The 17,693-nt window shown below is 36.7% G+C and overlaps 1 protein-coding gene across 1 annotated transcript in view; it reads left to right on the top strand.

The window, feature by feature from the left end:
- Nucleotides 1–15,758, top strand: part of LOC127842709 (dipeptidyl peptidase 4-like) — a 99,794-nt gene extending 84,036 nt beyond the window's left edge. Inside the window, exons 11-25 of the mRNA XM_052372385.1 lie at nucleotides 574–697; nucleotides 1,282–1,320; nucleotides 1,682–1,795; nucleotides 2,329–2,411; nucleotides 3,213–3,263; nucleotides 4,811–4,989; nucleotides 5,422–5,520; nucleotides 7,725–7,864; nucleotides 8,640–8,770; nucleotides 9,424–9,475; nucleotides 10,803–10,902; nucleotides 11,543–11,604; nucleotides 13,195–13,267; nucleotides 13,659–13,732; nucleotides 14,519–15,758. Of these exons, the coding sequence (XP_052228345.1) occupies nucleotides 574–697; nucleotides 1,282–1,320; nucleotides 1,682–1,795; nucleotides 2,329–2,411; nucleotides 3,213–3,263; nucleotides 4,811–4,989; nucleotides 5,422–5,520; nucleotides 7,725–7,864; nucleotides 8,640–8,770; nucleotides 9,424–9,475; nucleotides 10,803–10,902; nucleotides 11,543–11,604; nucleotides 13,195–13,267; nucleotides 13,659–13,732; nucleotides 14,519–14,665 (1,468 nt within the window). The 3' untranslated portion in view covers nucleotides 14,666–15,758. The remainder of the gene's footprint in view (nucleotides 1–573; nucleotides 698–1,281; nucleotides 1,321–1,681; nucleotides 1,796–2,328; nucleotides 2,412–3,212; nucleotides 3,264–4,810; nucleotides 4,990–5,421; nucleotides 5,521–7,724; nucleotides 7,865–8,639; nucleotides 8,771–9,423; nucleotides 9,476–10,802; nucleotides 10,903–11,542; nucleotides 11,605–13,194; nucleotides 13,268–13,658; nucleotides 13,733–14,518) is intronic.
- Nucleotides 15,759–17,693: the final 1,935 nt, after the last annotated feature.

Raw genomic sequence — 17,693 nt, 5'->3', positions numbered from 1 at the left:
ACAGTGTGGGAATTAAGATCCTATTATAAAAGGATGTGAAGTTCTAAGTATTCAATTTTAAATAGCAGTTGTTTAGTTCAGATAATGTTTTATATCATATAGGTTTTTTGTGTTTTGCTTCATGAAATCAAAATGGAGTGAATTACATTTTATTCGTGATTTATTTACAAAGCACGTTATTTAAAATCAGTTCCGTTACATGTATAGTTATACATGTATACTATCCTATAAGGTTATACAAGTACACAATAAAAATGAACATTTTATGGTAGATGTTTTATCTTTTAATAGTGCAACTGAAGTTCGTTGCTTCAAACAGCTTTGCGTGTTCTTCAAACATTTTGATAGCTGTACTTGTACTTTTTTATAAAGTTAAAAAATGAAATTTACCACAATATAAAATATGAAAATTGTGTTTTGTCGGGACTTACTAACCATCGTTACTACAGTTATGTTTCTTATTGCTTAAAATACAGTTACGGTATTGTATTTAATGTTATATTAAACAAGGCATTGCAATTAATTAACACATTTTTAATTAATAATATGTTCGTTTGTTTGTTTTTGCTTCAGTGACTATTATTTTACGTCCGTCACGTGGCGAGATTCCAGGCACGTGCTAGTCACGTGGTTAAACAGACATCACAACGTGTCCATCGTGTCGATCTGCGATGCAATATCCACCACGTGTTGGGATGTAAGTGTTGGCAGAGTACTTAACCCATTTATGCCAAGTGGACTCTCCCATCCTTCTAAATTCGATCAATTTATTTCCAAAATTAGGAATGTTTAGTATATTTATTTCTATATTCAGAATATTTCTTACAGGAATTCCTTTAAACAAACAGCGCAGACCCTGGTGAGGCGCCGTATCATGCGGCGTCTCATCTGGGTCTACGCTGTTTGCCAAGGCCTTTTTTCTATACGCTAGGCATAAATGGGTTAAACTCAAATAGTACATTTAATAATACAAAATATGGGCATACACATTCTTCTTATAGATACATCAAAGGCGATTAATTTGATCACCTTCAGGTAGAGTTTGATACATCTGAATGCAGTCTGTGGCCTTGTACAAATATATACCGAATGCAGTCTATGACCTTATACAATTATATACTGAATGCAGTCTGTGACCTTATACAATTATATATGTTTGTATTATTATGATCATAAATGTAAGAAAAACATGGAACATGTATTTTGATGTTATATTGTTTTCCGAATAACACTTGCCAATTGGTTTGGATGATATTAGCGTTCGTATTAAATCTGTTTCAGAATTTTAGAACTGTTGCAGAATCAGGCTGGCTAGATATGGTTAGTAAAGTTTTTGGCTATGGTTTCAATTCGCAAAGACATGCGAGTGCCTTTATTGATGTCGCGTTGTATCCTATGTGATGACATGATTATGCCTGTATTAAACATAGTTAGTATATATGTTTTTTCTGTTAAAAATAATTGACATCATTCAATCCGAGTCAATGCACACTTTAAAAAAATGTGCAGTGTAGGTGCAATGCTCATCAAGCAAAATTTACATTTCGTTGTATTCAAGAACTGTTTACAAATGTGTTTAAGTAACGCTAGTGAAATGAAACATTGTTTCTACGTTCACATCTAACGTGTTAGTACTCTCGAAGTGGCTGTCATTTAAAGTGGACGCGCACGTACTTTTCAGTCATCCCCGGTAGTTACGTCAGAGAGGGACGCATACTTCCTGATTCTGTCTCAGAAAGATGTCGACACGGACAGCTTCAAGCACATCACTCAAGTGGATGCCCCTCTTAAAGGGGTAGCTATCAGTTATAGTGCTACTTCTTGTGCATCCTTTCTGTATTTATGTACTTCTTTTTGTGTCAACTAAAGAATAGGGGTTAGTTTTAGGAGTGCATGCGTCCCATTTAGTTTGTGCAGACATTTCAATGGGTTTCGTAGCAAACCACGTGCGCTTAAATCATCTTGTCAATCTGTTGATCCTCTTACATGCAGCGGTTAACCCATGTATGCCTAAAGTCTAGAAAAAAGGCATTGGCAAAGAGCGTAGACCCAGATTAGACGCCGCATGATGCGGTGTTGAAGAAAAACGTTACTATGACAAAAGGATTTAAATTGCGAATGAAAATGAATGTATCATGTACATGTACATAATTTTATATGATTTATATACTATTGGAAACAGTAATTAATTGTAGACATGTTCTGTACATTTATACGTGGAATATACTGCGATATCGCACAAACTGCTTCAAATGTCTGCGCCGTACGGAGCAGCAATTCAGACTGTGAATGCGTATGGTACAGTGCGATGTTTCTTGCTATTCACAGGGGGTCGGGTCGAGCTACTTTGTGACAGCGGGACCCATAAACGTGCTCAAGATTGTCGGCTACAATCCAGATCTCAGTGAAGTGTAAGCGAGTATTTTAGCTTATTTAAAAACTATCAAATAAACTGCTTATTCTCAAGATTTGCAGATCCTTTTTCTTGTTTCATCTTACCATATTGCGGCTCAATTTGGAAGGTTTCGTGTTACTTTTTTGAAAGGTCTAAACTGAAAGTATAGTATACAATGGGCGTGCAATCAGGAAATAAGTTTGTGTAGTAGCACATTATATATTCTATGTTAGCCAGTAACGACGGCAGCAGTTATGTTAGCCAGTAACGACGGCAGCAGTTTATCCATTTTTAGACAAAAAACATACAACTTATTTTCTAAAGTATCGCTATAAATTCTTGGCTTTATATGCAAAGCCGTCATTATTCATCAATGTTGTAATTAGAAATAACATAGTGTATTTTTTTAAAGATATTTAAACCATATCTATCAATTAATGCATAAAACATTACTAAGGACGCATACCGCATGTATTAAAAAGCACTTTAATATTTTAACTGCTGATACATTTTGGCTGATAATCACGTTTCATTAACAAACGATTGGCTATAGATATATCACAGGCACAATTTAAAGTGATCGCGCCCAACTGTTCCGTATAACGTTAAACTATTCAAACTCTCCCCAATCGCCTTTAAATACATGCAGTGTACTGCATCGTTTAAAGTACGTAGTTTGTTCACAGAATATATGCAATGAAAATTATACACCGTTTATGTCAATTTTGTCATTTAGCACGAGTGTATGTAATTACTTAATTAAGAAGTCGCAGGTTTAAAGTGTTCGTTTGATACTTGTAATTTGTTTGAATTGCAGGTATTTTCTTGCGTCTAAGAACTCCACGCCCATGGAAAGACATCTATACAGGTATTGCAATTATCCAGGTATCGTAATTATACCGACCGCATACAGGTATCGTAATTATACCGGCCGCTGGATAAACCGGGCTTAATGGATGTGTCTAAACTAAGTGTCAACCAGATTAACATTTGACTGAAAAGACTGCAGAATCTCGAACGATACTTTACGCACAACTATTAGGCCTGATTTACTCAGAGCAAGGCTCAACTAGTTTTTGTTTATATTTGGCATTGTTTATAGTCCGCACAGGCTAATCAGGGACAATTATATTTGGCATTGTTCATAGTCCGCGCAGGCTAATCAGGGACAATTATATTTGGCATTGTTCATAGTCCGCGCAGGCTAATCAGGGACAATTATATTTGGCATTGTTCATAGTCCGCGCAGGCTAATCAGGGACAATTATATTTGGCATTGTTCATAGTCCGCGCAGGCTAATCAGGGACAACTTGTTCATAGTCCGCGCAGGCTAATCAGGGACAATTATATTTGGCATTGTTCATAGTCCGCACAGGCTAATCAGGGACAACTTGTTCATAGTCCGCGCAGGCTAATCAGGGACAATTATATTTGGCATTGTTCATAGTCCGCGCAGGCTAATCAGGGACAACTTGTTCATAGTCCGCACAGGCTAATCAGGGACAACTTGTTCATAGTCCGCGCAGGCTAATCAGGGACAACTTGTTCATAGTCCGCACAGGCTAATCAGGGACAACTTGTTCATAGTCCGCGCAGGCTAATCAGGGACAACTTGTTCATAGTCCGCACAGGCTAATCAGGGACAACTTGTTCATAGTCCGCGCAGGCTAATCAGGGACAACACTTTCCGTTTAAACTGGATTTTTGTGTAGAAGAGTCTTCCATAAAAGCTGGAAGTGTCGACATTATTGAGCCTGTGCGGACTGCACAGACTAATCTTGCACGTTCATCTACGCACATGTATTAAGCCAGGTTTACCCAGAGCGAGGCTCAACTAGACTGTGTTTATGTTTGGCGTGGTTTATATAATTACTTAAAGAGACACATTCTGAATTTGCATAAATAATTATACGTTTAACACGTTAAAATTCCGAAAGGAGCACCATATTAGACATTGTCAGATCTCCATTATTAGTACAATTGTTTGAAGTACGTTAGATGTGCATTGGAATGGTATGCGCTAATTCGTCTCGTGGCTATTAAGTAGTAGTTTCAAAGCGTGGTTTCGATGGATTTAATAGCCTAAATTCTGCAAAAACTTGAACACGACTTGTACAAAGGCGCAGTGAATCAGATTGTCTTGTCTTTTTTTCTGTAAACAAAGCCAAAACAAATGTCCGTCCATCATGTAAATGAATACTGCAGTAGTGTACATTGACTTAGATTTTATATTTTAAAGCAATATCTGTTTATTTCATCGACACAATTCGTCAATACATATGCACGAGACCATGTTTATCATGAAGTGTGACTTCATTTTACCAACCATCGTGTTTAAATTGAACTCAACTTTATTCTATGTTTCTTATGTACAATTACTCATTCTCTGAGTTCAAGTATTTATCTTTCCGCAGTTCTACCACAGACAAAACTGACCCTGACTTCCGGCAGCCCCAGTGCATCACGTGCGACCTTGACCCCGACTGTCTGTACGTGGACGCCTCGTTCAGTGTCAGGGGCCAGTTTTACGTGCTCTCGTGCAAGGGGCCCGGGGTCCCGAGCCACCAGATCATGGCAGTGCCAAACATATCGGGTATGCCCCTTGTGCTTGTATCAAAAGTTTAAATTTTAAGATTTTTTCTATGTTTTGACCAATCTTTGTCGTTCTGTACGAAACGTTACATTCGCCGTTGTTTGGAGAAACAAAAAAAAATACAATAATTGTAAAAACAGCCAAATAAGGTTTAATATATAGGCCTGCAATCTCCAATTCGTTGTTAATTGACCCATTAAGAGTGAAGACGCTAAAATGATTTATTAAGCCTTTATTTACTATTAAACAGCCAGTGATGTTACCATAAAAACCACTTTGAGCAGTCCGTATTGTGCGAAGGATTGTTGCTAGAGCACATTCTGAGGGAAGATAAATTAGTATCGTTGATTTGATTGAAATTCAATTAAATGAACAGTTTTGTCAGATGTAGACCTTATACAAGTGTTGTCATGGTATTTGTCATTTATGAAGTGTCGATGCTCGAAGACAACCAAGCGCTGAGGACGTTCCGGCAGGGCAAGGCGTTCCCCAAGGTGGAGTTCCAACAGATACCTCTCGAGAATAACGAGTGTAAGTACATACCAGCAGATGCATGTACCACTCGAGAATAACGAGTGTAAGTACATAATGTGTTCCAGCAGATACCACTCGAGAATAACGAGTGTAAGTTCATACCGGCAGATACCTCTCGACAATAACGAGTGTAAGTACATAATGTGTTCCAGCAGATCCCTCTCGACAATAACGAGTGTAAGTACATACCGGCAGATACCTCTCGACAATAACGAGTGTGAGTACATCATGTGTTCCAGCAGATACCACTCGAGAATAACGAGTCTATGTACATCATGTGTTCCAGCAGATACCTCTCGACAATAACGAGTGAAAGTACATACCGGCAGATACCTCTCGACAATAACGAGTCTATGTACATCATGTGTTCCAGCAGATACCACTCGAGAATAACGAGTGTAAGTAATTATGTGTTCCAGCAGATACCACTCGAGAATAACGAGTGTAAGTACATCATGTGTTCCAGCAGATACCACTCGAGAATAACGAGTGTAAGTACATAATGTGTTCCAGCAGATACCACTCGAGAATAACGAGTGTATGTACATCATGTGTTCCAGCAGATACCACTCGAGAATAACGAGTGTAAGTACATAATGTGTTCCCGCAGATACCACTCGAGAATAACGAGTGTATGTTCATCATGTGTTCCAGCAGATACCACTCGAGAATAACGAGTGTATGTTCATAATGTGTTCCAGCAGATACCACTCGAGAATAACGAGTGTATGTTCATCATGTGTTCCAGCAGATACCACTCGAGAATAACGAGTGTATGTACATCATGTGTTCCAGCAGATACCACTCGAGAATAACGAGTGTATGTTCATCATGTGTTCCAGCAGATACCACTCGAGAATAACGAGTGTATGTTCATCATGTGTTCCAGCAGATACCACTCGAGAATAACGAGTGTATGTTCATCATGTGTTCCAGCATATACCACTCGAGAATAACGAGTGTAAGTACATACCGGCAGATACCACTCGAGAATAACGAGTGTATGTACATCATGTGTTCCAGCAGATACCACTAGAGAATAACGAATGTATGTTCATCATGTGTTCCAGCAGATACCACTCGAGAATAACGAGTGTATGTACATCATGTGTTCCAGCAGATACCACTCGAGAATAACGAGTGTATGTACATCATGTGTTCCAGCAGATACCACTCGAGAATAACGAGTGTAAGTAAATCATGTGTTCCAGCAGATACCACTCGAGAATAACGAGTGTATGTACATAATGTGTTCTAGCAGATACCACTCGAGAATAACAAGTGTAAGTACATAATTTGTTCCAGCAGATACCACTCGAGAATAACGAGTGTATGTACATAATGTGTTCTAGCAGATACCACTCGAGAATAACGAGTGTAAGTACATAATGTGTTCCCGCAGTACATATGTTTTGCATGGCTGCGTAGTCGAACACTTATCCTCATTACGTTCGGTAGACCCTTAAGTATAATTTCGCAAGTAGCTCTTAATGATGACTATGTGTTTGTTAGCCCGTCACCCTCACTCTACCGTTTATAAAATGTGTAAAGGAATCCGTGGTCAAATCGGCATACGAGTCGTAACATATGTACGAGAGCTTATCAAAATGAGAAGCGTTCTGAAAAAAACTGTGCGTAAAGTGTCGTTCCAGATTAGTCTCTGCAGTCCGCACAGGCTAATCAGGGACGACACTTTCCGCTTTTATGACATTTTTCGTTTAAATGAAGTCCCTTCTTAGCAAAAATCCAATTTAGGCGGAAAGTGTTGTCCCGGATTAGTCTGTGCGGACTGCACAGGCTAATCTGGAATGACACTTTACGCACATGCATTAAACCCAGTTTTCTCAGAACGCGACTCTAATGTTATCCCGGTCAGGCTGTTGTCTTCTCTCTAGTTCACATTCCACTAAGTCAACCTGTATATATGTTGACAACCATCATCATGTGACCCGCGTCATGCTAAACTTGGTATTATACCATATTGGGCTAGCATAGCTCCAGATCAGTCTACGCAACCGTGAATTCTGTTCAGGAGCAACCCCGGCCGCTAATGAGACCACGTTATCTTGCGTGACTTCAACGCGGACAGCGTAGCTTCTTGTAAGACTGTGCGACTGCGTAGGCTTGTCTGGAGCTAAGCTGGTCGCATATGAAATAAAACCCATTTTCGCATGATGCGGCTCAAGTATTTCCTATATCAGACACGTGGGTGAAGGTTCTCTACCCGCCGATACTCAAGAAGGACCAGGTGATCAAATTCCACGCCCTCTTCAAGGTGTACGGCTCTCCGGGCCAGCAGCTCGTCACGCAAGAGTACGAGGTCGGCTGGGAGCACTTCCAGGTATGGGGTAATCACGGGCACTTGACTCAATATTGAAGTTGTTAATAATAGCGAGCGATGATGTCACATTTATTGAATAGCTGTATGTATGTTTTTATGAGTTTGTAGGTGTCAAATTTTACGTATGACGTGGCGTTTATTACTGGCGTATTTGCATCCTTATCATTTGGCCTTCATTAAATAAAAATTAGCAGTACACATACCTCTGAACTTCAATCTTCTCAACGTAATAAAAAAAGTGATTATAATAATTCGTACAAACTCGTATATTGCATTGTAAATTGTAAACGATATGTTGTAGGACCATTGAAATTGCCCCAGCTGGCCCGAACCTCACGGTTTATAATGATCATTTGGTATACGTACAACAGTCATATCAGATACGTTATATTGTTTGTCTGACCCTGCTTAATAAAATACATATTATGATTTCAATATAAAACTTATCAAACCTCTACGATTTCTTAATCGTATGTTCATATGGATAATTGCTCAAACTTGATACATTTGCTATTTTTAGCTAGAAATAACTTTTAAGTTGGTAAGAGAAGCGCTAACATGTTAATTCATAGACCCTGTCCGCAAGGATCAATTCGATTATAATAATGATAACGATGCTGATGACGACGACGCCAGCAATATATTTAGCTCGGTCAGTTTTAAATCTTTTAATACTGTCAAACGTGAAGGCTGAATTTAAACAAGCTATAAAAAAATTTGAGTTGTGTATGTATTCCTTTGTTCAATCAAATGAATCTGCATGCTTCTCTTGCAGTGTATTACAAATGATTTGATCATCGTGTATGTAGAAGTTCGGGGTTCAGGAGGGCGTGGCGATCAGTGGATGCACGCGGTCCACAAACGCCTAGGCAACTTGGAGGTCAAGGACATCATAGCTGCTGGCAGGTAACCGCTGTGACGTCACGCTATGTTGATACAATCAACACGTAATTGTGAATGTTGCGCGGGAAATATCAGTGTCAGAGTTAATAGTTAAGCTATATTTTGTCGGGAAAATGTGGATTTACTTTTTTTATTTCACCTAGGTAGGACTGGTTCTTGTCATTCAAAATAAGAGCAATTGAACGCGTCATGTGTATTAAGGATACATTCAACTTTACGACCTCTCCCACGCCAGGAAGGCACATCCGCCTCAAACCATGGAAGTTGACAATATTCTTTGGGATTTTTAGCCAAGGCTACTTACATCTAACTCCAAGTGCCACCATTTACGATACATGTGCATGCAGATTTACTCAATAGTTCCGCTCAATTCATCAATTAGCCCTATCTTACTACAAGTCGTTACGATGTAATTTTATTAAAATTGTTGCGACAGACATAACGCTTTTAATAAAGCGTTTTATATACTGTTATAAATCAATTGAAAGTTTCTTTTATAGATCTTAGTATATATCAAACATGAGTCCACATTTCGTTATTTTCTTGTTACATGGGTAACTGGCTGCAGTTTTACAAAACAAAAAAATACACAATGTTAAACAATCTTACATTTTCTGATCTGACAGTTGTTTACTTTAATAAGCTTCTTGTTTCAGATATTTTAAAAGCCAGCAATACGTCGATCCGCAAGTCGCTATTTGGGGCGTGGTATGTATGTACAGATACATATTTAGTGTTCATGAAATGATAATAACAATCATTGCACTTTGTTTATTTGCGGCTCTCTAATATAGTGTTTAGCTGCAAGGAAATAAAAAAGTAAAACCGAAACTATTCCAAACACGGACCGGACAAAATATCCAGTTTAAAGGGAGTTCCGGTTTACTGAGAGTTGTTGGCAAAAACAATTACTTAGTATGCATCTGTTTATCATACTCAGATTTTATCAGACATGTTGTATTTAAACAATAGAAATTTCGTTATTTACATTTTAATTTAAAAATATATCATACAACACAACACTTCCGCTCTCTTAATTGGTTACCTGTCAGCAAACGTGGTGACCAGATTATCCTTTGTCATGTTTTTAAGGTCAAAAATGGTTTAGCTCCTGATTATGTGGAAGAGTCGTTTATCCCCCAAGATTCTGTCCATTCATATAAGACAAGGTCATGTAGTAGGGGTGCTTTTGCAATTCGAAATGTCAAAGATTTTGGTTTCAAGTCCTTCTGCTTTCTTGGTTGCTCCTTGTGGAACAGCCTACCAGCTGTAGCAGTTGAAAAGTACCTGATTGACAGTTTATAGTTTTCTCATTTTTATATCATTTTTATCTATGTATCATTAATGTTTCGGTATAGGAATATTTTAATCAGTTCATCTAGATCTAGTCATTTGATGATTTTTATAATTGCTGAAGTTGTGATTTTGTTTTTATCAGCTTTCCTTTAATTGATATTAAATTATGTTTTATTAGGTTTTAAGGACATTGTGTAATGTGTAAGTTTGTGTCTTAATTTCATGTATTTTCTAGCTTTTTTTTTAAACCCATATATATATTTCTTTATATTCCTTTATATTCTATTCCCAACTGTGATTACAAAATGCCAAATTTAGATTTGTACTGTGATAATAAATTAGGACATTTATCTGTGATATCATTCCATTTAACAATGTGTACATATATGAACTTTATTATAAGGTTAAAAGTTGCTCTTTTTTGTGTTATCCTTGGTGTTGGTGTGCATGCCATGGTTTATTTATTCTCATGTGTTATACGATTCTGTATTAAACATGTTGTTATGAATGTCCATGTATGTGTATTCCATGCCGAAATAAATCAATCAACAAAAAATCAATCAATATTTTTACATTTCATAATCATGGACACAAACACTGCAAACCAATGAAAATATTTAAAACAAACGATATCGTCTTTCAGCGTAAAATTGACGTGTAAAACCAGGAAACGTTTTATGTACATGTAAAGCAATAAATGTTAATACAAAATAACCTCTTCATGTCTGTCTTTTTGAAGTCGCACGGTGGGTTCCTGACGGCGGCGTTGCTAGGCAACCCAGAGAACGTGATAACGTGCGGGGTGGCAGTCGCCCCGGTCACGGACTGGAGATACTACGGTACGCAGCTATTGTGTTCTAGTGTTGTGTTTCTAATCAGCGAATGATAAAGAAGTTAGGGGCAGCAAAACAAATTATTGAATAGAGAAAATCATCTGATTAAGTGCAAATGAAAATGTGCTCATTTTTCGTATGCAAAATACTTGTCCTTTCGGTTATTAAATGGGTATGTTGACAGTAGTCGGAACTCAATTAAATATTTTTTTGCGGTAATTTACATGAGGTACAAACGAAAGCAGCATTAATCTATTGGAAATGTATTGTCATTCAAATAAACGTGACCCCCAAATATTTCCACACTATGCAAATATTCATGCGATACAAATGGGTATATTTGTAAAAGGTTGTCTTTTCCTATTGATGACTTGAGTTTGTATAGTCTGGAACGTATGGTCCGTATAGTTATATTTGGACTGAATTATCTTTTACTATGGGCTGAAGTTTACATTTTTAACTTACTATGTAATTAATTACAAAAGACTAACGTTGTATTGTTTAACTTAATATGTAATAAATTACAAAGAACTTAAATTTAAATTATTGAACAATGCATGAAATTGATCATCAAAAGAAAGCATCACCGCATGTATTCATGTTGACCGGTTTCTCTGCCTGTTGACCGGTATCTCTGCCTTTTCAGATACTTTCTATACGGAGAAGTTTATGGGTTATCCGACCGTTGATAATCTTGACGCATATAATGTAAGTGATAATAGTACATTCCATAATCTATAGGTATATAATGTAAGTGATAAAAGAACATACAGTAATCTATACGCATAAAATGTAAGTGATACAAGTAGATACAGTAATCTATACGCATATAATGTAAGTTATAAAGGTACTTACAGTAATTTATACCCATATAATGTAAGTGATACTAGTACATTCAGTTATCTAGGCGCATATAATGTAAGTGATAATAGTACATTGGACGCATATAATGTAAGTGATAATAGTACATTCAGTTATCTGGACGCATATAATGTAAGTGATAATAGTACATTCAGTTATCTAGACGCATATCATGTAAGTGATAATACATGTAGTACATTCAGTAATCTATGCGTATAGAATGTAAATGCTACTAGTAATCAGTAATCTGGACGCATATAACGTGAGCTATAATAGTACATTCAGAAATCTGGACGCATATAATCTAAGTGATAAAAGTACATTCAGTTATCTAGACGCATATTATGTAAGTGATACTAGTTCACTCAGTAATCGGGACTCATAAAATGTAAGTGATAATAGTACATTAAGTAATCTGGACGCATATAATGTAAGTGATAATAGAACATACACTTATCTGTTCGCATATAATGTAAGTGATAATAGTACAGTCGTATGGCCATCGGTAATTTGGACGCATATAATGTAACAGTAAGTGATATAGTTCAGTCAATAATCTGGACAAATATAATGCAAGTGATAATAGTGCAGTCGATAAAATGGTTAAATATAATGCAAGTGATAATAGTTCAGTCGATAATATGGTTAAATATAATGTAAACTACATGTGATAGAAGCGCAGTCTTCCGACCGCCAATAAGTTGGATACTGAAAGTGATAATAGTGCAATCGATAATCTGAACGCACAGACACTGTACTGTAAGTGATAATAGTGCAATCGATAATCTGAACGCGCATACACTGCACTGTAAGTGATAGTAGTGCATTCGATAATCTATACGCATATAATGTAAGTGATAGTAGTGCAGTCTTCCGACCGTCGATAATTTGGACGCATATAATGTAAGTGATAGAAGTGCAGTCTTCCCACCGTCGATAATTTGGACGCATATAATGTAAGAGATAGTAGTGCAGTCTTCCGATCGTCGATAATTTGGACGCATACAATGTAAGAGACAGCAGTGCAGTCTTCCCACCTTCGATAATTTGGACGCATATAATGTAAGTGATAGTAGTGCAGTCTTTACACCGTCGATAATTTGAACGCATATAATGTAAGAGATAGTAGTGCAGGCGTATATAGGGTCGATTTTCTCGACCGCATGGTTTAGTGCTTTAAAGGTTGAGACAAAATTGTCTTGGGACGAAAAAAGAATACAACAAAATACAGTTTGTGTCTGCCAGATGACAATTGCATAGTTGTTTTATGTGTTTTGGATTAAGATGCACTCTGGTTAAGGCTGTAAACATATTATGGGCGACAAAACATAGATCGTTATATAATAATATTAGAGCAACATACGCGGTTAATTGCGTTACTGTATTACACATGAGCACACAAACAAAATATTTGTTTTTTGCGTTTCCACGTTCCAGAATTCCAACATATCACGTTTTGCGGTCAACTTCAGGACGTCTAGATTCTTGTTGGTGCACGGAACAGGGGACGGTAAGCAACAACCTTGCAATATCAGTACACGAGAGTTGTCTTTCATTACAACTTCATGACTGGGTGTGTGCGCCTCCCGAGCTAGATAATTTCCGAATGAAACAAGTAAATATATCGACAGTAGAATTCGGACGGACCGAAAAAGCGGACACATGCTGCCCCTTTTGAATAGTACAATAAAACTAAAAGTATAAATCTGACATATGTATAAAACAATGTTTTACCAAACGATATTCGGTTACGTGACAAAATTTGAAGCTAAAATATAGATGTAGTAATAAAATAACTCAAAAGCTCACGATGGATATGATTATAAATGTGCACGATGTCCGAAACTTTAATTATCCGTGATGTACATAGTTTATCTTTTTATTGATGATGCTTATTTCAGACAACGTGCATTTCCAGCACTCTGCTCAACTGATGAAGGCATTAACGGAACGTGACGTCTACTACAAATCACTGGTATGTCAGTCATGTTAACATATCAGTCGCGTTCGGAGAAAATTGGGCTTAATGCATGTGCGTAAAGTGTCATCCCAGATTAGCCTGTGCAGTCCGCACAGGCTAATCAGGGACGACACTTTTCGTTTGTATGGTATTTTTAGTTTCAAGGAAGTCCCTCCTTACCGAAAATCAAGTTTAGGCAGAAAGTGTCGTCCCTGATTAGCCTGTGCGGACTGCACAGGCTAATCTGGGACGACACTTTACGCACATGCATTTCGCCTAGTTTTCACAGAACAAGACACATATCAACATATCCGGCACTTGTTCTATTGTATCACTTGTGCTTTTTTATTTCACGTGTCTGTTATACTAAATGTGATTTCGTTAATCAGGTCAGTCTCGCAGCAGCATATATTGAACAAAAACAGCATCTGTTTCCAAGTAATGTTAATAATGCTCATAAGTAAAGTACGTTTCTGAGTATAAAACTGCACGATTGCGAAAATGCCATATGCGGCCAGCGCAGCTCTGTACATCCGCATAGACTGGTCAAGAGCTTCCCTCTGCGAAAATGAGATTTTGGTGATTTTATAGTGGACAGCGTAGCTCCTGACAAGACGGAGCGATTTGAATACAGCTAAGCTGGCCGCATATGGCAAATACCCATTTTCGCATGATGTAGCTCAAATCATCTAAACGGTGAACGGTTATTAGTTTGGCTTAGATTATACTAAATAAGGGTTGATTAACATCGAACTAGTTATTTAGTGGACGATTCCAGGTAATTTCATCGATTGCTTTCAGATATATACGGACCAGCAGCACTGGTTGAGCGGCGGCAATACCCGCAACCATCTGTACAACAGCATCGAAGACTTCATCTTCAAGTGTTACGGCAAGACCGCCCCGCGCCACGTCGATCCGCCTGTCATCGAAGAGGAGGAGGACTGAGCGCCGGAAGTTCAACTTCTACACACATATTATGTTGACAAGTCGCGTAACAATATATTAGAGCACAGCTATGCCGATGATCGGACATGTGTGCACGGGATATATTTTGACTCAGAGTTGAGCGTTGCAAAAACTTTGAACATACAATTCAACGCCGGAAATACATTGACCATACAACAGTACGCCGAAGTACTGAGCTCGGCTCCCTGAATGATCGTTAAGGCAGGATTTTGAGTATGAATGCTTTACGAATAACGTGTGGAAAGTGCAAGTTTTCCCTACAATCAGCTAGGACGAGTTATGATTGAGCGTGACAATCCTTTCATTTCTGATTGGGTAGTCGATACAATAAAGGACATTGAATACTTTCTATGCCCATTTCTGTCGACTAAAACTATAGGAATAAATCTGAATTTACGATGTGAAGATCAATATTAGATGTATGTTTACTAGAGATCATAAAACCTCTTGATTTGTAAGAAAAGTGTGTGCTAAGGTGTGAAAGTGTGTGTTATTACGGCGTTGTTGCGAAGAAATGTTATAAATTATGCTTCATAAGTTGTAAATATGTGTAGGTAAAATTGTAAATACGTTTCAATCATTCCCATGTATGATTTTTATCAGAAGATTTTATATCATTATGTTGCAATTTTAATGCGATGGGAAAATGTGTTCATGTAACACGTTATAACAAACATAGTGTTAGTATGAACAAGTAATCTGTGTTTTTATGAACAAACAGTCTGTGTTTCAAAGGTATAACAAGTTCTTCAATAAAAACTGCGAATACAACTGTTCATTATGGACTATTGGAATATAAGAAGTGCGATATCTTACTGTTAGCGTGTTGTGCTTATATTGTTTTCATTATGAATTATATTTAAAATAATTACTTAACATTGTTAAAAATTCTTCTTTCTGTAAAACCTAAACCGGAAGTCAATACTGGTGTATTTCTGAGATTGTTCGGAGTGGAAGTGTGCATTTATATGTATGTGTTTATGTCTATCGTAGCATAGAGCAACCGTTCGAAACTAATTAGCATGCAATTGAGTAAAAAAAAATTGTATTGTTTTTATTACATGATAATGAATATTACGATGTTTATCTATAATACTTATTATTATTATTATTATTATTATAATAATAATAATAATAATAATAATAATAATAATTATTATTATTATTATTATTATTATTATTATTATTATCACTATTATTATCACTATTATTATCATGATTATTAAAAAAAATATTATTATAGTTATTATTATTATTAGTAGTAGTATTACTTCTCCTACTACTTCGTCTACTACTACTACTACAACACCTACTACAAATACTACTATTTGATATATTTGTAATAGGATTGACACTTTAATTTATCACCATAAACAGCGGTAGAAGAATTATAGGTTTGCGCCTCGTCCGTGAGTACTCTACTCCGTTAATAAGTTATTCGTCACTTCGTTGTGTTCGCCTATGTTTCTTATACTCATCGAAAGATTTGTATGAAACTTGCCTCAACACGTGATTACATTAAGACGATTTACAGCTGACTAAAGGTCAAAATCGTGCTTCAAAGTAAAAGATTTGAGTCTCCATTTTCTTGTCCGGTCCATTTATCTTCTATCATTTGAAGGATTTTCATTAAACTTGCCTGAAATGTTTGGGAATTGTGACGCTGTGCATAAGGCAGATTCAGCCTGCCGGCTCAATGTCAAGGCTGTACTTGAAGGTCAAATGTTTGAGTCTCCAATTTCATGTACTTTCCGTATCTCATATACCTGTTAATGTATTTTTATGAAACTTGACTTAAATGTTAAGGTCATTGAAATGATATGCAAAAGACATGAGTCAGTTGTGCCAAATCGAAGTAAAGACCATATTTGAAGGTCAAAGGCCTGAGCCTGCTTTACATGCGTCGGCTCCGTATCACCTAAACGTTTTGAAGGGTTTTTCACGAAACTTGCCTACAATGCTAAGGGTATTTGGAACAATGTGTGAAAGGTAGGATTCAGTCATGCATGCTCAATTTCAAGGTCATATTTCAATGACATAATTTGAGCCATTATATCATCAACCTTGGCCACAATGTGAAGGTCATAGGGTTGATGTGGAGATGTCAGTCACGCTGGCTCCAAATCAAGGTAACAAATATCGTCTGGTAATATTACTGAATTTTGGATGGCATTGTTACCGTTTTTATGTAACTATGTTTTGCAATTGTGTTTATATTTCATTGTACATAATTTATTGTTGTAATTGGCCTAGTTTTTTCACGAATTCATCGCTCTCAAGTTTTTTTTACAGATACGAGTAGCCCTCGAGGAAAATAATATGTCGTGTTAACTGCGTAAATAAAAGCTTGTTATTTAATTAATATATGTCGACATGGAAATACCAAAAACAGATATATGTATATGATAAAATGCTTATGAATGTAAGCATTCTCTAGTTACTCATTTTATATAACGGTAATGCAGAAAGTTAATTTAATGAAAATATTATGCTCAACAACTTCTACATAAAAGTTGTGCACAATTGTTTCCTGTAAACGTGTATATGTCGTTACTTATTATATTTTAAATGTTTAATATTTCTCGTTCTCTCTCGATGTTAAAAATGCTCATAGCTTCCTGATTTTTTGTCTGTGTGATTTTACAAATGAGCACAAACTATATTTGACTTTTCGGATTTGAGTTGTATATGACGTAGTTTATATAAAAACACCATAAACATGATTGCAATTATGTTCTACCCCAAGGTGCCATCTATATATCAACTCGATTCTAAACTATCCTTGCTTTTAGTACATTTACGTTTGTGTGTTCCATATTGCAGGCATGCTCATAAGAAAACAATCCACAAACACATTATTGTTTCCAATTCGCTTAATTCCATACTCAGTATTTTTATCCGTTCGTTATTTATATTTACATGTTATATATTTGAATAAATTACCAGATTTGAAATACAAATATCTTCTTCGGTTCAATTCTGTTTTCTGAATGCACGTTTAACCATT

Source organism: Dreissena polymorpha, chromosome 8 (genome assembly GCF_020536995.1).
Source record: "Dreissena polymorpha isolate Duluth1 chromosome 8, UMN_Dpol_1.0, whole genome shotgun sequence".
NCBI classification, from domain to species: Eukaryota; Metazoa; Mollusca; class Bivalvia; order Myida; family Dreissenidae; genus Dreissena; species Dreissena polymorpha.
This window is presented reverse-complemented; position numbering and strand designations above follow the sequence as displayed.